The following is a 21,520-nucleotide window of genomic DNA, read 5'->3' on the forward strand; positions in this document are numbered from 1 at the left end:
GTAATGAGTATAGGGTAAAGATGCATGCAGCAACAACATGGCAATGCTATCCCCAGGATGCAAGGTTGGATTATTTATATAGAGATATAGAGATAGATATAGAATATAATATTTTTTAAAAAATATATATATGTATATATTTTTATTTTTGCTTCATAACTGGTAGAGCTGATAGGGACTCCCAAATAGGCCAGTATTCTGGGTTCAGTGATTTCATCTCCATTTGTACGGGAACCTATCTTTTTGCTATTAAGTTTAAAAAGCTTTTGGTCATCCGAGAAGACCTTTCTCTGCACCAATAGAATTAGTGAATCTGTGATCACATTTTAACAAAAGTATCAGCATATGCATAGCAGTCACAGCTGTAAAAACCTCTAAGACTACACAAAGTTGGTAGATGTACAGTGGAAAGACCCTGCAGCCCTTAGAAATATACAGGAGAGTTGTTTTTTGAGAAGGAAAAAACAGGCCCACTTAACCGTGGTCTATCTGCCAGAAAAGATATATTAATATGAATGCTTATAAGGCCTAAACAGCCCTGCTGGCATAATTCATGAAATACATTTTCCAGCAGGGGGTCTTTAGGTAACCCGTTCGCCCAGTAATATTATATCAGCTGTGCACTTTGTTAACCACATTCTCCATAGCTTTTGGGACCCCATGAAAATCTTGCTTATCGTTAATTATAGAAATATGTCCTTGAGGACCAGGTTTCAGATCACTATGATAAACTGATAAGAACCAAAAACATCTAAAAGTTATGCTAATGGAGAAGTGATATCAAAACGCACTAAGTAAATTGTATAGAGCTTAATTTTTCCATTGTATTTTCTAAAATTCTGTATGCAGAAGCTAAGCAGTCAAAAGGATGAATAAAGTTTGATTCTCGTACTTTTTGCGGATTATGGCGTCATTTGTTTTTTTCTTTTCTTCATACTACTTTTCCTTTTTAGTGGTTTCCATTGCAGTTTTTGGTTCTGATGAGTGGTGTGTGGATGTAAATTGTTTGGCAGTCACTGAAATAATTTAATGGCTATTAGTAGTCTAATGCAACTTTTTTTTCCTGTACACCAGAAATACAAAAGCTTGGTGGACAATGTTGGATTGGGATCTATTACAGCAGTTCAGTTTCTTGGGGAAGATGGGAGAGCATTTCTGTCTGACAACCTTTTGAAACCTCTGCAGGTAATTATTCTGCGCTTAAATACGCTGGAATTTTAATATTTTAACACGTTTTATATTGTGTAGCCACAGCAAAGTAAGTAGGTTGTTTCTGCGTCCTAATTAACTTCGTCCTTGAACTTGATTAGGAGACACTCATGATGGAGATTTCCACATCTCTGGCTTCATCCCAGAAATTACTGTAAAGTACATTTTTTTTTTTTTTTTTTCTTCTTCAGGCAAATGTCATGTATAATCCGTTTTATTTTTGGAATAATGCATGGATTTTGTAATCTAAGAATCACCCGTTCATTTTCTCCCTTGGTGACCGTACCAGTTAGCTAGGCAGCAAATGTTTTACAGTGCGACATTTCGGGAAGCATGCTAATTTACTTCGAGATTCTCACATAAAAAGGCCAATTGCAAACCTACTTCTGTCATTTCCAGCTCATACGATGGTGTAAATATTTCTTCATCATCTACTTTTACAACAGAAGTAGACAGCTTTGGTCCAGGAAGGCCAGATACAGTTAATCTAAATAGGTTATGTAGTCGGTGGTTGTTCTAAAAATTTGTGTAGTTTGCCTCCCTGAAACTATATTAGATACGTCTAATTTACAGCATGTCTTGCATAGTTACATGAACAGCGTTCAGGTTTAGTATGAAATGGAGATCACAGTAATTTCTAAAATAGAATGTGAGTTTGCATTGCATCCTGACGTTTGTAGATTTTTTGTTGATAGGGCTATTCCTCAGAGAGGGATTGCCCAGTTTTCACATCTTAGGTTGGCTTGTTTTGGAATATTAATGTGCAGTTTTTGAGGGCTAGCAGGTGGCTATATGCGTTGCAAGTACTCGTCTAGTAACCTAGATCCACAGGTTAAGTGATACAAAGCTTATTTTTTTTCAATTTATGTCTTGCTATTCCCGAACGAGTGAATTTCATGGAACTATTTGTTTCATATAGGATGTGTCCAGTTTGAAGCATTCCCTACTGGATAATCGAAATGTGAACGAAGAAATTCAAGACTTACTTAATAAAAGTTTAGATGAAAGCCACTTGTTTCAAGGTAAGTTTTGATTGGGATATCACCTTCTCCTTTTTAAGATGGTATTAGCAGACCGCATAGCTGAATGTTTGAAAAACACATTTTGTCCTCAACAAAATCTTACCTGAGTTTAAAGCCCGCACAATGCTTACTGTCCATTGGCTTTGTCACTCGTTTACTTATTCTTTGATGGTTTGCCTTTCCCATCTTGTTGATCTCACCCTCTTTACTCTTCCACTGCTCAGTTTAAGGGGGACTATTTCTTTCTGTTTGCTTAAACATTTTACAAAAGAACATGCGTAGATGCTAGAAGTAAGAGTGTGGGAAGTGCTGCTGGACCCCCAAAATTACGATGCTGGAATTCTGAAAGTGATTGACCAGTAAAGATTGCTTTAAATAATCATTTACTACTTTGCAGTGTGTTCAAAGACTAGTTTAATGTGAGGATATGTGTTCTGACAAATTAATGCTTGTTCTTCTAAAAGGAATATTGGTGTGTACGTTTCTTTCTTTGTCTGCAAAGTGAAAAGATTTTCTAAAGTGAACAAACTGTGCACTTGTTGTGGTGCAGGAAGTGTGAAAAGAAAAGCAGTGTCATTTGTTTCTAACACAACGTTTAAATACCTGCAAATGAAGTGTACAAATATTACGTCATTTTTTTTTTTTTTTTTTGCAGTGGGGACAGCACAAATTAGATACCTTTTTTAAATTATTTTTTTATTCTAACGTGTGGTGGAAACAAATATTTTCAAGGTATCAAAACAAATGATCACTTTACTTGGTGATGCACAAATGATAACTATTAGCTGAAAATGGTTTTCCTCGCATCATTTGTGCGCTGTTTATTTTTGTCTGTAAAATGTATGTCTATGCTAATTGGACCTTTCAATAGAAAATGTGCTGGCTGTAAAAGGAAATGCGTCACCACACATACTTAAGTGAAATATTACCAACAGTGTACTCTAAAATGCACCACCGAACACATACTGCGCCCATATCACTCTACTGCTGGATGGGCAGCGCTCATTTGCTCCACTTGTTTTTGTAAGGCTTGGATTTTTCACAGTCCCCAGTACAACTGTGATGTAACATTATTGGCACCACCCCCACTCCGAAACTTGTTCCAGCACCACTGAGTGCTCGTGGATTCCAGTTGTCTCGTGTGCTTCTTCCTCCTGCTCGTCTTCCATATTGCTCTAGACTGCTGCGCTGTTCTGTCTCACCTGTGTCCTTTGTAGTGCTGATCTCTGTCCTTGTGATTACCCTTCTTCCAGTGCTACTGCTCTTGTGTGTATCCCATTTCCCCCCTCCCCCCCCCCCCACACCCATGTTGTGTTGCTCGAGAGAGGGGACCTGTTCCCGCATCGGTTGCATCTCAAGGTCCTGAACGCAAGCTGCAGCACACCCTCTCTCTGTAATGCATGCCAGCAATGGCTGCATCTTGTCCTGTACTCCTTCAGTAAACACATAGACAACTAAACTTACAGGCGATCCGGGCCTTCCCTCTGGCTCTGCACCCGAGGTTCGGGGTTGGCAAGGCCTGCAGGAAAGGTCTGAGGTAGTGCCCGCCATAGCTGACAATACAAGCATGGCTGTGCTTTGGCCATCCTAAATGATTTCTAATGTTGCTGTAGAGGCTCTAGTATACAGCTACTGGAATAGTGACAAACACGCGCCTGAGGTCAACTTGCTGATGCTTCGCATTCTTCACTGGCTACTAGCAGAGTAAATAGCTGAATGTAAAGTGCTTGTCGGAACTAACCCGGTAGATTACCAGGACTGCCTGTCCTGAAGGACCAATCTTACATGCCCTTTTTCTAGAGGATTCTTTCGTGAAATAGCTTGCTCCACGCAGCACCTCCGTTTCATATAATTAGAACGTGCTGCATTTCTGTGCAAGCCTGTCCCCTCTGGAACAGCAGCTCATCGGGAAGTGTAAGATTTGTATGTCATTGTTTTGTAAACCATTTAAGAACTGGCTTTTCAAGGTGACCACTTCATTTCCGGGACACATGCCAAGTAATACCACACAGCCATAATATTTGTAGACCTCATCAGCAGCATGTCCGAAATTATGAAGGTTTGAAACTGTAGCTGCATAAATAGGAACCGTGCCGCTTGCTAATTGGAATCCGTTACTAGACTGGGGGCGATGGTGTCCCATAGAACTGTAGTGCAGATAGTTAATCTCAGATGGGCATTGGAAGCCAGGGGAAATGGTGAAAGTGTCTCCTTTTGGGCGCAAGGGATCAACAAATCCTTCAGCGACATTGCCACTAGTTCAGGATGCCAGAGAATATTCATTACTGCGTCAGAGTTATTCATTAACAATTAACAATTGTTTTCTTTTTTCGAACAGTTTCTTTTTTAATAATGGGAAAACCCCAGTTGAAACTAATTGCACAAAGCGTTATGATTATCAGTAATTCACTTAATTGAGGACTTCATTGCTTTTATTCTCATAAAGCTAAGGTTCCCCAAATTTGCTTTTTTTTGTTTCATTTAAGGCACCAGAAGCTTAATTGGCTCGGAAATTCGAGTCTACAGTTTGGACCCTTCAACACAGTGGTTCACAGCAAGAGTTGTTAATTGTGATTCTAGCTCAAAGATTCTTGAAGTCAGCTGTGATCAGGTAACTATAGCTACTGATAACAAATACAATGTGAGCATGTATTGCACTTTTGCTAATCTGAATGCCTTAGTACAGGGGTGCCAACCTTTTCTATGATGAGAACTACATCTAATTCATGAAAATAGTCCAGACTTACTAATGGCTTGAACCATTGTTGCTTTAGCAATCACGTAAAATACTATCACAATAGTGATCACACCTTGGGGGATTACTAATAGTGACCACTCAGATGTATGTCACAATATCGACATGCAAAACAGAATATTACCTAATATAATGAAAATATTATATAATGGCAAGTATGCCTTTACTGTTAACTCCACATTTGCGTACCTTGAAGATGCATATATCTTTAAGGTAAATAGGAGATCATTTAATAATGTAAATCAAATTAAACTTGCCTATAAACTTACTTTCATGATGTGGCAATCTATATTCTGGATCCAATATTTAAGCTGGATGATCTTAAACTCGAATATTTTAATAACACTAGTCGCCCTAATGTGTAAGACAGTTGCTTACAGCAGCATCAAAGTCTCATTCGCTTAAAATGCTTCCACATGACTGATGCAATAATGGCCACAGCTGAAAATGCCCACTGTTGCAAAGGAAAAGCTGACCGCTACAAATTTAAACTATCATTCTAAGAGCAGCTTGAAATGTCTTTTGGGTTTTTAATCAGTTGGTTTTAAGATATCGGTTTTTCTAAATACAGTTTATTTCTATCATATTCACATTCCGAATCAGTATATCTCAATCAAAATCTTTTTCCTTAAATCTGTTTCATAAATGGTTCACAAATGTTAGCTTGTGATTTCTCCTGTACAAAAACACCACCTATTACTATTACTTGCGGAATTATCGATCTTTGTGTTGCTAAATTATTAGTGGGGATGTGGTCATGTTGCAGCTACAGCATGCTGTCGTGTGTAAGCATGTAGTTTTGACTCGGATTTGGCTGGCAGCCACTCTTAAGGTTATAGAGGCGTATAGCAGTACCACCTTTGAAACAAGAAGGACTCAGACTTCTGTATTGTTCAAGGCTGCGCTTCAGAAAGCTACTTCAGTGTATTGGCGAGCTGCCATGGAGGGGGGAGGGGGGAGGAGGGGTTCCAAGTTACCTGTTGGAGACATTACTTGCTTTGATCCTGAACTTGCATTGTACTATTGTAGGGCTAAGTGGTTTACATAAGTACAAGTGTACATGACCACCATTTTTCACCATTTAAATGAGTGAGGTCTTTTATAATTATGATCATCTATCTGTTTCATGTTAGGTTTAATTGATAGCCTGGATATACTCTTAATACGCTTGATAGAGCATCTCCTGTTGTTATCAAAGTGCTATATCTAGGCTGTCTGGTTTGAAGTGTTTGTTTTTTGTGGATTTCGCTGATATTTTCTCAGTGTGTTTCAAATCTTTTGAAACGGGTGCCTATCAGTGTTTACTCCACTGCCTCAGTTGCAAAATAGACAAATTTATTTTTCCAGTGCTTACACATCATGTTGTTTTTTGCAGTGATTGTTATAAGGCACACAGTTGATTTACCAGTGTAGGTAGTGTTCCCATTGGCAGTGTGTTCAATAGACTGGTCTTGGCCTTATCTTATTACCCTCTCTGACATCTTCTCACACCTACTCTGTCAGGACTCTGGTTTACAGGACTATTGGTAGTTTAAAAAAATAATAATGCCATACTGTAGGAAGTTGGCTCTGTATGTGCTATTTCAAAGTAAGGAATAGCATGCACAGAGTCCAAGGGTTCCCCTTAGAGGTAAGATAGTGGCAAAAAGAGATAATACTAATGCTCTATTTTGTGGTAGTGTGGTCGAGCAGTAGACTTAACAAAGGAGTAGTGTTGAGCATTTGTTGTACATACACACAGGCAATAAATGAGGAACACACACTCAGAGACAAATCCAGCCAATAGGTTTTGTTATAGAAAAATATATTTTCTTAGTTTATTTTAAGAGAGGGCCTCCTGGGGGTCACTCCTGCACAGGAGTTCCGTTCCTTTAGGTGCTGGGGGCTGCGGGTGCAGGGTCTTTTCCAGCCGTCGGGAAATGGAGTTCAGGCAGTCGCGGTCAGGGGGAGCCTCGGGATTCCCTCTGCAGGCGTCGCTGTGGGGGCTCAGGGGGGACAACTTTGGTTACTCATAGTCTTGGAGTCGCCGGAGGGTCCTCCCTGAGGTGTTGGTTCTCCACCAGTCGAGTCGGGGTCGCCGGGTGCATTGTTGCAAGTCTCACGCTTCTTGCAGGGAGTTGCAGGGGTCTTTAAATCTGCTCCTTGAAACAAAGTTGCAGTTCTTTTGGAACAGTGCTGCTGTCCTCAGGAGTTTGTCTTTCTTGAAGCAGGGCAGTCCTCAGAGGATTCAGAGGTCGCTGGTCCCTTGGAAAGCGTCGCTGGAGCAGGTTTCTTTGGAAGGCAGGAGACAGGCCGGTAAGTCTGGGGCCAAAGCAGTTGGTGTCTTCTGTTCTTCCTCTGCAGGGGTTTTTCAGCTCAGCAGTCCTCTTCTTCTTGTAGTTTCAGGAATCTAAATTCTTGGGTTCAGGGAAGCCCTTAAATACTAAATTTAAGGGCGTGTTTAGGTCTGGGGGGTTAGTAGCCAATGGCTACTAGCCCTGAGGGTGAGTACACCCTCTTTGTGCCTCCTCCCAAGGGGAGGGGGTCACATCCCTAATCCTATTGGGGGAATCCTCCATCTGCAAGATGGAGGATTTCTAAAAGTTAGAGCCACTTCAGCTCAGGACACCTTAGGGGCTGTCCTGACTGGCCAGTGACTCCTCCTTGTTGTTCTCATTATTTTCTCCGGCCTTGCCGCCAAAAGTGGGGGCCGTGGCCGGAGGGGGCGGGCAACTCCACTAGCTGGAGTGTCCTGCGGTGCTGGCACAAAGGGGTGAGCCTTTGAGGCTCACCGCCAGGTGTTACAGCTCCTGCCTGGGGGAGGTGTTAGCATCTCCACCCAGTGCAGGCTTTGTTACTGGCCTCAGAGTGACAAAGGCACTCTCCCCATGGGGCCAGCAACATGTCTCTAGTGTGGCAGGCTGCTGGAACCAGTCAGCCTACACAGATAGTTGGATACAGTTTCAGGGGGCACCTCTAAGGTGCCCTCCGGGGTGTGTTTCACAATAAAATGTACACTGGCATCAGTGTGCATTTATTGTGCTGAGAAGTTTGATACCAAACTTCTCAGTTTTCAGTGTAGCCATTATGGTGCTGTGGAGTTCGTGTTTGACAAACTCCCAGACCATATACTCTTATGGCTACCCTGCACTTACAATGTCTAAGGTTTGGCTTAGACACTGTAGGGGCACAGTGCTCATGCACTGGTGCCCTCACCTATGGTATAGTGCACCCTGCCTTAGGGCTGTAAGGCCTGCTAGAGGGGTGACTTATCTATACTTGCATAGGCAGTGAGAGGCTGGCATGGCACCCTGAGGGAAGTGCCATGTCGACTTACTCATTTTGTTCTCACCAGCACACACAAGCTGGCAAGCAGTGTGTCTGTGCTGAGTGAGGGGTCTCCAGGGTGGCATAAGTCATGCTGCAGCCCTTAGAGACCTTCCCTGGCATCAGGGCCCTTGGTACCAGAGGTACCAGTTACAAGGGACTTATCTGGATGCCAGGGTGTGCCAATTGTGGATACAAAATTACATTTTAGGTGAAAGAACACAGGTGCTGGGGCCTGGTTAGCAGGGTCCCAGCCCACTTCTCAGTCAAGTCAGAATCAGTATCAGGCAAAAAGTGGGGGTAATGTAACAGGGAGCCATTTCTTTACACATACTCAGATGTTTCAAGAAACAACTTTGTGGACATAGTTTGGAGCATTCACCTACTCTTTAATGTATATTATGACATGGTAAGGTTGTTCTACCCTGGGCACAGCAACTTACAATAATTTGAATTCCACCTAATTAATGTGTCCCTCCATTCTAAAGCACCTAAAACTTGATGCTTTATGCATGCTTACCACTGCTTTTGTGCAGTTTCCCTGACAGTTCTGAGATGTTGCTGCTGCTTTGTGGAAATTCATATCTACCAAGTGTCCCCATGACAAATGTCTCACTTTAAATAGGTTTTGACCTATTAACATACATCACATATTTTGGGACTTGAAATGTACTGGTCGGTAAGAAGCCAAGAATAACTGTAGGTATCACACACTACAATAGGGAACCTTGCAGCTACAGACTTTTTTTGTTTTTTTCGATATGTAGAAAGTCTTAGGTCATGTTTTCACCTCTATCACGTGTATGGTTGCAGCAGTCTTTCCACAGGTACCAGATATTATACCTTGTATTGAATGTTTAAATCCTCGGCTGTTTGGCATGTGACCTGCTAACAGATCTTACTTGTAGAAAAGGAGGCTGATGTATCAAAGGTCTTTACTCCTGTCCATGTAAATATGATAGTACAAACTAGCCAAAAGATCAACTGCATACTCCGGCCATCTAGTGTTCTGTCAAGTGTTGCAAGTTGATTTTCTTCGAAGAAGCATGTTTAAGTCACAGAATCGAGTGACTCCTTAGTGATAATGCGTATGGGCATTGACTCCTTTGTTAGATTGAGTGCCTTCGCTCTGTCTTTTGACTCACTCCGATCAGAAGTGTTTCCTTTCATCTTCGTTTTGACTGGATTGTTTCTTGATCACGTATTTCCATTCTTGAGTCAGTCTCCAATTTTCGTCCAGGAACCGACCATGTGCCCTCTGGAGGGTAACAACGTCAGTTTTGGGCCTACCTCACCACACTGCACCGTAGAATATGCCGAAATGATGGAATGGATGCAGTTTTGTTTCTGTCCTCGAAGCCTCTCTAAATTCCCACACACAGACCAACATCTGATGTGTAATTTGTGCCTCTCTCCTGTAGGAAGCAGGCCTGGTGTGTGGTGAACACCTATGGTGTTATCACCTTATACCAGGCCCAGGTATCCCCCATTAGTGAGGTGGAGACAGTGTCTCGGAAGCCAGGGCTCTCTCTAGAGGTAGCTGTGGATGGGCAGCCAAGACTTATCTAGGAGACATGCAGAATTTATGCAATACCACTACAGTCACACAGCAATTATACACACGAAAGACCCACGCAGTGTTACAAAAATAAAGGCACTGTATGTTAACACAAATAATAAAATACTGTATAGGCTATACTTCACTAGGAGGCGAGTAAACACACTATTACCGACACATTAGAAGTTGATGACTAGCATAGAAAGCAATAGCAAATAGAAAACAATTGAAAATAGTGAAGGCCCGGGGGGGGGGGGGGGGGGGGAGACCAAACCATAGTAAGTGAAATGTGAAAGGCAGTCCCCCCACCCAAGGAAGTGGAATCCATAGAGGGGAGCTGGATGGAGGAACTAGGAACCCTAAAAGGCAAGTACCAGAGTGCTCCCAGCGATCAGGAGAAAATAGGTAAGTACCTGTTTTTTTTCCCCAAGGATTTGGAAAAGGACTGTATAAGACCGGAAGAAACCAAAGATGTATCCTGACGGAAGGAGACCTGGGAAAAAGGGGGACTAAGTCCAGTTCGAGTTGGAGAGTCCGGTTGGGGCCAGAGCCACTACCTACCCTTCTGGAGATACAGGACCTGGTCGATGGTGGAGACAGTCAGCTGTTAAGCTCTGGAGCAGGAGAAGAGTCCAAGAAGTGATGCAGGCGATGTCTCGTGACAGAAGAAGAGTTGCAGTCAGCCAGTGGTGTTGGAGAACCACTGACAAGCCTTGGCAAAGGTAAAAGTCGCAGATGAAGAGTTGCAGAGCTGACTTGGACCAGCAAGGTCGGGGGGGGCCGGGGGGGGGGGGGGACTCAAGGAGGTGAGTGCCAGGTGAACTTCAGCAGTGAGGAGAGTTGGAAGACTAGGAGGCAGCCCCCACAGGCAGCAGGGAGGCACAGGAGTCCCAGTGAGGGCCACTCAGCACACCTGGAAAGGAGTCCCACCTCACTGGAGCAGCAGGCAGGAGACTGCTTTGCAGAGAAGAGTGCTGGAGATCAAGGCTACATGGAGCCGGAGAGGTCCCTTGGAGGAGGAACAAACAAGCTGTGGTAGCTGCAAGAGTCTTCGTGCACAGGGGGTACTGTCCCTCAAGGAGAGGCAAGGGCTCACTGTCTGATGTTGGACAGCTGGTAGTGAGGTCCGATGGAACCACTGCAGACCACCACCACCTGTGTTGCAGGATCCACACAGTTCTGTAGGAGAGAAGAACCACGCAGCCGGATGCTGTTGCAGTTGGTTCCTGTGGATGCAGGGGAATGACTCCTTCACTCCAGGGAAGATTTCGTCTTGCTTCTTGTGCAGGCTGAAGTTTCGTCGCCCTCAGAGGATGCACAGCCATGGAAATGTTGCAGTTGCTGGAAGGAGCTGGGGAAACAGTGTTGCAAAGCGGAATCATCGCTTGAGTTGCAGATTGTTGGTTCCTGGAGGGTCCAGTTGCGATCCTGGTGGCCAAAAGATGAAGTAAATGATGCCGAAGAGTTCTGCTGGAATCTTGCACGTCGAATCTGGAGACCCACCCTGGAGAGAGAGACACTAAATAACCTAGGAAGGGAGATTGGTCACGTAGCAGGGTGGCCACATATCAGGAGGGGGCAGTGACGGCACCTGCTTGATCTAGCCACTCTGAAGCTCCCAGGACCCCCCCCCCCCCCCCCCCCCTGAATTCAAGATGGCAGAATCAAGTGGCCACCTGGAGGAGCTCTGGGCACCACCCCTGGGGTGGTGATGAAAGGGGAGAGGTTACTCCCCCTTTCCATTGTCCAGTTTTGCGCCAGAGCAGGGACCCAGAGTCCCTGGGCTCGTGTAAACCAGTGTTCGATGGCATCTGTTGCTGCAGATACACATGTTGTGCATAGTCCGCCATCTGGTGTTGGGTCGGAGTGTTACAAGTTGTTTTTCTTCGAAGAAGTCTTTCGAGTCACAAGACCGAGGGACTCCTCCTCTTTGCTTCCATTGCGCATGGGCGTTGGCTCCATCTTAGATTGTTTTTTTTCCGCCCTCGGGTTCGGACATGTTCCTTTTCGCTCCGGGTTTCGGGACGGAAAGATAGTCAAAACTTCGAAAAATTACGTCGGTATTGTTTCGCTCGGGATCGGGATAGTTAGAATCGACACTGAATCGTGAAGAGCTCCGGTAGCCCTTCGGGGTAATTTCGATCCCCCGTCTGGGCCTGGTCGGCCCGAACGCGTGTAACATCGACACCGATGGAACGGACCCCGTTCCGATTCTGTCCTAAATGCCACAATAAATATCCATATACGGACCAACATTTGGTCTGTAACTTGTGCCTGTCACCCGAGCACAAAGAAGAAACTTGTGAGGCCTGTCGTGCGTTCCGGTCCCGAAAAACGCTCCGTGACCGTCGAGCCAGAAGACTACAGATGGCGTCCACGCCGACAGAACACCGAGAGTTCGAGGAACAAGGAGAAGAGGAGGAAGCCTTCTCCATCCATGAAACGGACTCGGATGAATTCGACGTCGAGGAAACTGTGTAAGACGTCGAAAAGCACACAGCACAAGAAAACAGACCAGGCCCAGGGGACGCCACTGCCAACTGGCCATGGCTCAACCCATAAAGGTGACCGTCCATCGGCACCGAAAAAGGCCGAACTGGTGCCCAGATCGTCCGACTCGGGTCGAGACACAGGCACGCAACATTCTCGGGACCGAGAAAGTGTTGCCGAAAGAGATCGATGCCGAGAAGGCGGAGCCGACGCTGCTCGACGCAGAGACAGCGGCACCGAGGATGATCGACGCCGAGAAGGCTCGACTCCGAAAAAGAAGAGATTCGCCTCGGAGCCGAAAACAAAAAAAGACAGTTTCGGTGCCAAAACAACCAGCAACCGAACCCACTACCGGCTCATATTCAGAGGAACAATCATTGTCCTCTCAAATGCGTAAACACAGGTTTGAAGAGGAGTTACAGACTACTGATGTAGACCATACACAAAAGAGGATCTTCATCCAGAGTGGAACAGGGAAGATTAGCACTCTCCCACCAATCAAGAGAAAAAGGAGACTAGAGTTCCAAACTGAACAACTGACACCACAAGCAAAGGTGGCAAAGAAAGCAACTCCGCCACCCTCTCCTCCACCTGTAACTCAGATATCACCGGCACAAACTCCGTCACATTCACCGGCTCACACCACCATGAGCCAAGATGACCAAGATGCTTGGGACCTATACGACGCACCAGTGTCAGACAATAGCCCAGAGTCATACCCTACCAAGCCCTCACCACCCGAGGACAGCACAGCGTATGCGCAGGTGGTAGCTAGGGCAGCAGAATTCCACAACGTGTCGTTACACACAGAACCTGTCGAGGATGACTTCCTTTTTAACACCCTCTCCTCCACCCATAGCAACTACCAAAGCCTGCCTATGCTTCCAGGAATGCTAAGGCACGCGAAGCAAATCTTCAAAGACCCTGTCAAGAGTAGAGCGATCACTCCAAGGGTAGAGAAAAAATATAAAGCACCTCCCACAGACCCTGCTTTTATCACCTCTCAACTGCCACCAGACTCAGTCGTGGTAGGAGCAGCTCGCAAAAGAGCCAATTCACACACATCGGGCGATGCACCACCCCCGGATAAGGAAAGCCGAAAATTCGACGCAGCTGGGAAAAGAGTCGCTGTACAAGCTGCAAGCCAGTGGCGCATCGCAAACTCTCCGGCGCTCCTAGCGCGTTATGACAGAGCCCATTGGGACGAGATGCAGCATCTCATCGAGCATCTACCCAAAGAATTTCAAAAGCGGGCAAAACAAGTGGTTGAGGAGGGACAAAACATCTCCAATAACCAAATACGCTCCTCTATGGATGCAGCGGACACAGCTGCAAGAACAATAAACACTGCAGTAACCATCAGAAGGCACGCATGGTTACGCACATCTGGCTTTAAGCCAGAAATACAGCAAGCAGTACTCAATATGCCGTTCAACGAACAACAATTGTTCGGACCAGAGGTTGACACGGCGATTGAGAAGCTGAAAAAGGACACTGACACAGCCAAGGCCATGGGCGCGCTCTACTCCCCGCAGAGCAGAGGCACTTTCGGCACCTTCCGTAAAACAACCTTCAGAGGGGGGTTTCGGGGTCAGGCCACACAAGCCAGCACCTCACAATCAACACCGTCTACCTACCAGGGACAGTACCAAAGGGGAGGTTTTCGGGGCCAGTACAGAGGAGGACAATTCCCGAGAAACCGGGGGAAATTTCAAAGCCCCAAAACCCCAACAACCAAACGGTGACTTACAAGTCACTCAACCCCTCCACATAACACCAGTGGGGGGAAGACTAAGTCAGTTTTATCAATCGTGGGTGGATATAACAACAGACACTTGGGTCTTAGCAATTATCCAACATGGTTATTGCATAGAATTTCTACAGATCCCTCCAAATATCCCACCAAAAACACAAAAAATGTCAAAACGGCATTTAGACCTCCTAGAAATAGAAGTTCAAGCACTACTTCAAAAAGAAGCAATAGATCTGGTACCATGTACAGAAATAAACACAGGAGTCTATTCACTGTACTTTCTAATACCCAAAAAGGACAAAACACTGAGGCCAATCTTAGATCTCAGAATACTAAACACCTACATCAAATCAGACCACTTTCACATGGTCACGCTACAGGAAGTGTTACCACTGCTAAAGCAACAAGATTACATGACAACCTTAGATCTCAAAGACGCGTATTTCCACATACCGATACATCCTTCGCACAGGAAATACCTAAGGTTTGTATTCCAGGGAATACACTATCAATTCAAAGTCTTACCGTTCGGTATAACAACCGCACCAAGAGTATTTACCAAATGCCTAGCAGTAGTAGCCGCACACATCAGAAGGCAGCAAATACACGTATTCCCGTATCTAGACGATTGGCTAATCAAGACCAACTCGCTAACAAAGTGTTCACAACACACAGAGTATGTCATACAAACCCTCTACAAACTCGGGTTCTCCCTCAACTACACAAAATCACACATTGTGCCGTGCAAAATACAGCACTACTTAGGAGCGGTAATCAACACAACAAAAGGATTAGCCACTCCGAGTCCACAAAGGGTTCAAAATTTTTACAAGGTCATACAGGCCATGTATCCAACACTAAAAATACAGGCAAAAGTGGTTTTAAAACTCCTAGGCATGATGTCCTCATGCATAGCCATTGTCCCAAACGCAAGACTGCACATGAGGCCCCTACAACAGTGCCTAGCATCACAATGGTCACATGCACAGGGTCACCTTCTAGATCTGGTGTTGATAGACCGCCAAACATACATCTCGCTTCTATGGTGGAACAGTACAAATTTAAACAAAGGGCGGCCGTTCCAAGACCCAGTGCCACAATACGTAATAACAACAGATGCTTCCATGACAGGGTGGGGAGCACACCTCGATCACCACAGCATCCAAGCACAATGGGACGTACATCAAACAAAACTGCATATAAATCACCTCAAATTACTAGCAGTATTCCTGGCGCTAAAAGCATTTCAACCCATCATAACCCACAAATACGTTCTTGTCAAAACAGACAACATGACAACAATGTATTACCTAAACAAGCAAGGGGGAACACACTCGACACAGCTATGTCTCCTAGCACAAAAGATATGGCAATGGGCAATTCACAACCACATTCGCCTAATAGCACAGTTTATTCCAGGGATCCAAAATCAACTAGCAGACAATCTCTCTCGAGATCACCAACAAGTCCACGAATGGGAGATTCACCCCCAAATCCTAAACACTTACTTCAAAATTTGGGGTACACCGCAAATAGACCTATTTGCAACAAAGGAGAACGCAAAATGCCAAAACTTCGCATCCAGGTACCCACACAGACAGTCTCAAGGCAATGCCCTATGGATGAACTGGTCAGGGAAATTTGCATACGCTTTTCCCCCCTCTCCCTCTCCTTCCATATCTAGTAAACAAATTGAGTCGAAACAAACTCAAACTCATATTAATAGCACCAACATGGGCAAGACAACTTTGGTACACAACACTACTAGACCTGTCAGTAGTACCACACGTCAAGTTACCCAACAGGCCAGATCTGTTAACACAACACAAACAGCAGATCAGGCATCCAAACCCAGCATTGCTCAATCTAGCAATCTGGCTCCTGAAATCCTAGAATTCGGACATTTAAACCTCACTCAAGAATGTATGGAAGTCATAAAACAAGCTAGAAGACCATTGTAGGAAGTTGGCTCTGTATGTGCTATTTCAAAGTAAGGAATAGCATGCACAGAGTCCAAGGGTTCCCCTTAGAGGTAAGATAGTGGCAAAAAGAGATAATACTAATGCTCTATTTTGTGGTAGTGTGGTCGAGCAGTAGGCTTATCAAAGGAGTAGTGTTAAGCATTTGTTGTACATACACACTGGCAATAAATGAGGAACACACACTCGGAGACAAATCCAGCCAATAGGTTTTGTTATAGAAAAATATCTTTTCTTAGTTTATTTTAAGAACCACAGGTTCAAATTCTACATTTAATATCTCATTTGAAAGGTATTGCAGGTAAGTACTTTAGGAACTTTGAATCATTACATTAGCATTTATACTTTTTACATAAAACACAAATAGCTGTTTCAAAAGTGGACACAGTGCAATTTTCACAGTTCCTGGGGGAGGTAAAGTATTGTTGTTTTTAACGGGTAAGTAAGTCACTTACAGGTCTCAGTTTTTGGTCCAAGGTAGCCCATCGTTGGGGGTTCAGAGCAACCCCAAAGTCACCACACCAGCAACTCAGAGGTAGGTGTAGAGGTAGGCAGGTGTAGAGGTCAAAGAGGTGCCCAAAACACATAGGCTTCAATTGAGAGAAGGGGGTGCCCCGGTTCCAGTCTGCCAGCAGGTAAGTACCTGCGTCTTCGGAGGGCAGACCAGGGGGGTTTTGTAGGGCACCGGGGGGGACACAAGTCCACACAGAAAGTACACCCTCAGCAGCGCGGGGGCGGCCGGGTGCAGTGTGCAAACAAGCGTCGGGTTCTCTGATTTCAATGGGAGACCAAGGGGTCTCTTCAGCGGTGCAGGCAGGCAAGGGGGGGGACCTCCTCGGGGAAGCCACCACCTGGGCAAGGGAGAGGGCCTCCTGGGGGTCACTCCTGCACAGGAGTTCCGTTCCTTCAGGTGCTGGGGGCTGCGGGTGCAGGGTCTTTTCCAGCCGTCGGGAAATAGAGTTCAGGCAGTCGCGGTCAGGGGGAGCCTCGGGATTCCCTCTGCAGGCGTCGCTGTGGGGGCTCAGGGGGGAAAACTTTGGTTACTCACAGTCTTTGAGTCGCCGGAGGGTCCTCCCTGAGGTGTTGGTTCTCCACCAGTCGAGTCGGGGTCGCCGGGTGCAGTGTTGCAAGTCTCACGCTTCTTGCGGGGATTTGCAGGGGTCTTTAAATCTGCTCCTCTGTAACAAAGTTGCAGTTCTTTTGGAGCAGTGCCGCTGTCCTCGGGAGTTTCTTGTCTTTCTTGAAGCAGGGCAGTCCTCAGAGGATTCAGAGGTCGCTGGTCCCTTGGAAAGCGTCGCTGGAGCAGGTTTCTTTGGAAGGCAGGAGACAGGCCGGTAAGTCTGGGGCCAAGGCAGTTGGTGTCTTCTGTTCTTCCTCTGCAGGGGTTTTTCAGCTCAGCACTCCTCTTCTTGTAGTTTCAGGAATCTAAATTCTTAGGTTCAGGGGAGCCCTTAAATACTAAATTTAAGGGCGTGTTTAGGTCTGGGGGGGTTAGTAGCCAATGGCTACTAGCCCTGAGGGTGGGTACACCCTCTTTGTGCCTCCTACCAAGGGGAGGGGGTCACATTCCTATCCCTATTGGGGGAATCCTCCATCTGCAAGATGGAGGATTTCTAAAAGTCAGTCACTTCAGCTCAGGACACCTTAGGGGCTGTCCTGACTGGCCAGTGACTCCTCCTTGTTTTTCTCATTATCTCTCCTGGACTTGCCGCCAAAAGTGGGGGCTGTGTCCAGGGGGCGGGCATCTCCACTAGCTGGAGTGCCCTGGGGCATTGTAACACGAAGCTTGAGCCTTTGAAGCTCACTGCTAGGTGTTACAGTTCCTGCAGGGGGGAGGTGTGAAGCACCTCCACCCAGAGCAGGCTTTGTTTCTGTCCTCAGAGAGCACAAAGGCTCTCACTGCATGGGGTCAGAAACTCGTCTCTCAGCAGCAGGCTGGCACAGACCAGTCAGTCCTGCACTGAACAATTGGGTAAAATACAGGGGGTATCTCTAAGATGCCCTCTGTGTGCATGTAAAGAAATGGCTCCCTGTTGCAGTTACCCCCCACTTTTTGCCTGATACTGATGCTGACTTGACTGAGAAGTGTGCTGGGACCCTGCTAACCAGGCCCCAGCACCAGTGTTCTTTCACCTAAAATGTACCATTGTCTCCACAATTGGCACAACCCTGGCACCCAGGTAAGTCCCTTGTAACTGGTACCCCTGGTACCAAGGGCCCTGATGCCAGGGAAGGTCTCTAAGGGCTGCAGCATGTCTTATGCCACCCTAGGGACCCCTCACTCAGCACAGACACACTGCTTGCCAGCTTGTGTGTGCTGGTGGGGAGAAAATGACTAAGTCGACATGGCACTCCCCTCAGGGTGCCATGCCAACCTCCCACTGCCTGTGGCATAGGTAAGTCACCCCTCTAGTAGGCCTTACAGCCCTAAGGCAGGGTGCACTATACCACAGGTGAGGGCATATGTGCATGAGCACTATGCCCCTACAGTGTCTAAGCAAAACCTTAGACATTGTAAGTGCAGGGTAGCCATAAGAGTATATGGGCTGGGAGTCTGTCAAAAACGAGCTCCACAGCTCCATAATGGCTACACTGAATACTGGGAAGTTTAATATCAAACTTCTCAGAATAATAAACCCACACTGATGCCAGTGTTGGATTTATTAAAAAAAATGCACACAGAGGGCATCTTAGAGATACCCCCTGTATTTTACCCAATTGTTCAGTGCAGGACTGACTGGTCTGTGCAAGCCTGCTACTGAGAGACAAGTTTCTGACCTCATGCGGTGAGAGCCTTTGTGCTCTCTGAGGACAGAAACAAAGCCTGCTCTGGGTGGAGGTGCTTCACACCTCCCCCCTGCAGGAACTGTAACACCTAGCAGTGAGCTTCAAAGGCTCAAGCTTCGTGTTACAATGCCCCAGGGCACTCCAGCTAGTGGAGATGCCCGCCCCCTGGACACAGCCCCCACTTTTGGCGGCAAATCCAGGAGAGATAATGAGAAAAACAAGGAGGAGTCACTGGCCAGTCAGGACAGCCCCTAAGGTGTCCTGAGCTGAGGTGACTCTGACTTTTAGAAATCCTCCATCTTGCAGATGGAGGATTCCCCCAATAGGATTAGGGATGTGCCCCCCTCCCCTTGGGAGGAGGCACAAAGAGGGTGTACCCACCCTCAGGGCTAGTAGCCATTGGCTACTAACCCCCCAGACCTAAACACGCCCTTAAATTTAGTATTTAAGGGCTCCCCTGAACCTAAGAATTTAGATTCCTGCAACTAACAAGAAGGACTGCTGAGCTGACAAACCCCTGCAGAGGAAGAACAGAAGACACCAACTGCCTTGGCCCCAGACTTACCGGCCTGTCTCCTGCCTTCCAAAGAAACCTGCTCCAGCGACGCTTTCCAAGGGACCAGCGACCTCTGAATCCTCTGAGGACTGCCCTGCTTCGAAAAAGACAAGAAACTCCCGAGGACAGCGGCACTGCTCCAAAAGAACTGCAACTTTGTTACAAGGAGCAGATTTAAAGACCCCTGCAACTCCCCGCAAGAAGCGTGAGACTTGCAACACTGCACCCGGCGACCCCGACTCGACTGGTGGAGAACAACCAACTCAGGGAGGACCCTCCGGCGACTCTACGACTGTGAGTAACCAAAGTTGTCCCCTGAGCCCCCACAGCGACGCCTGCAGAGGGAATCCCCAGGCTCCCCCTGACCGCGACTGTCTGAACTCCATTTCCCGACGGCTGGGAAAGACCCTGCACCCGCAGCCCCCAGCCCCTAAAGAAACGGAACTTCTGTGCAGGAGTGACCCCCAGGAGGCCCTCTCCCTTGCCCAGGTGGTGGCTACCCCGAGGAGCCCCCCCCTTGCCTGCCTGCGACGCTGAAGAGATCCCTTGATCTCTCATTGACTTCCATTGAAAACCCGACGCGTGTTTGCACACTGCACCCGGCCACCCCCGCGCTGCTGAGGGTGTACTTTTTGTGCTGACTTGTGTCCCCCCCCCCCCCCCCCGGTGCCCTACAAAACCCCCCTGGTCTGCCCTCCGAAGACGCGGGTACTTACCTGCTGGCAGACTGGAACCGGGGCACCCCCTTCTCTCCATTGAAGCCTATGTGTTTTGGGCACCTCTTTGACCTTTGCACCTGACCGGCCCTGAGCTGCTGGTGTGATAACTTTGGGGCTGCTCTGAACCCCCAACGGTGGGCTACCTTGGACCCAAACCTGAGACTTGTAAGTGATTTACTTACCTGACAAAACTAACAAAAACTTACCTCCCCCAGGAACTGTGAAAATTGCACTAAGTGTCCACTTTTAAAACAGCTTATTGTGTTTTATGTAAAAAGTATACATGCTAAAGTAATGATTCAAAGTTCCTAGAGTACTTACCTGCAATACCTTTCAAATGAGATATTACATGTAAAATTTGAACCTGTGGTTCTTAAAATAAACTAAGAAAAGAGATTTTTCTATAACAAAACCTATTGGCTGGATTTGTCTCTGAGTGTGTGTTCCTCATTTATTGTCTGTGTGTATGTACAACAAATGCTTAACACTACTCCTTTGATAAGCCTACTGCTCGACCACACTACCACAAAATAGAGCATTAGTATTCTCTTTTTGCCACTATCTTACCTCTAAGGGGAACCCTTGGACTCTGTGCATGCTATTCCTTACTTTGAAATAGCACATACAGAGCCAACTTCCTACAGTGCATTTTTTAATAAATCCAACACTGGCATCAGTGTGGGTTTATTATTCTGAGAAGTTTGATACCAAACTTCCCAGTTTTCAGTGTAGCCATTATGGAGCTGTGGAGTTCGTTTTTGACAGACTCCCAGCCCATATACTCTTATGGCTACCCTGTACTTACAATGTCTAAGGTTTTGCTTAGACACTGTAGGGGCATAGTGCTCATGCACATATGCCCTCACCTGGGTATAGTGCACCCTGCCTTAGGGCTGTAAGGCCTGCTAGAGGGGTGAATTACCTATGCCACAGGCAGTGTGAGGTTGGCATGGCACCCTGAGGGGAGTGCCATGTCGACTTAGTCGTTTTCTCCCCACCAGCACACACAAGCTGGCAAGCAGTGTGTCTGTGCTGAGTGAGGGGTCCCTAGGGTGGCATAAGACATGCTGCAGCCCTTAGAGACCTTCCCTGGCATCAGGGCCCTTGGTACCAGGGGTACCAGTTACAAGGGACTTACCTAGGTGCCAGGGTTGTGCCAATTGTGGAAACAATGGTACATTTTAGGTGAAAGAACACTGGTGCTGGGGCCTGGTTAGCAGGGTCCCAGCACACTTCTCAGTCAAGTCAGCATCAGTATCAGGCAAAAAGTGGGGGGTAACTGCAACTGGGAGCCATTTCTTTACACAAGCCCCCCCCCCCCCCCCCCCCCCCAGCCCACAGGCCAGGAGACTCAGCCAAAGCTGGGAGAGTCTTCCTAGTCTGTCA

At 46.5% G+C, this 21,520-nt stretch overlaps 1 protein-coding gene across 1 annotated transcript in view; it reads left to right on the forward strand.

Annotated features, from left to right (window-relative positions):
- Positions 1-21,520, forward strand: part of KDM3A (lysine demethylase 3A) — a 280,805-nt gene that overhangs the window by 24,965 nt on the left and 234,320 nt on the right. The window contains exons 3-5 of the mRNA XM_069204391.1: positions 1,075-1,185; positions 2,129-2,231; positions 4,718-4,842. Of these exons, the coding sequence (XP_069060492.1) occupies positions 1,075-1,185; positions 2,129-2,231; positions 4,718-4,842 (339 nt within the window). The remainder of the gene's footprint in view (positions 1-1,074; positions 1,186-2,128; positions 2,232-4,717; positions 4,843-21,520) is intronic.

The sequence above is a fragment of the Pleurodeles waltl genome, chromosome 1_2 (genome assembly GCF_031143425.1).
Source record: "Pleurodeles waltl isolate 20211129_DDA chromosome 1_2, aPleWal1.hap1.20221129, whole genome shotgun sequence".
Classification (NCBI taxonomy): Eukaryota; Metazoa; Chordata; class Amphibia; order Caudata; family Salamandridae; genus Pleurodeles; species Pleurodeles waltl.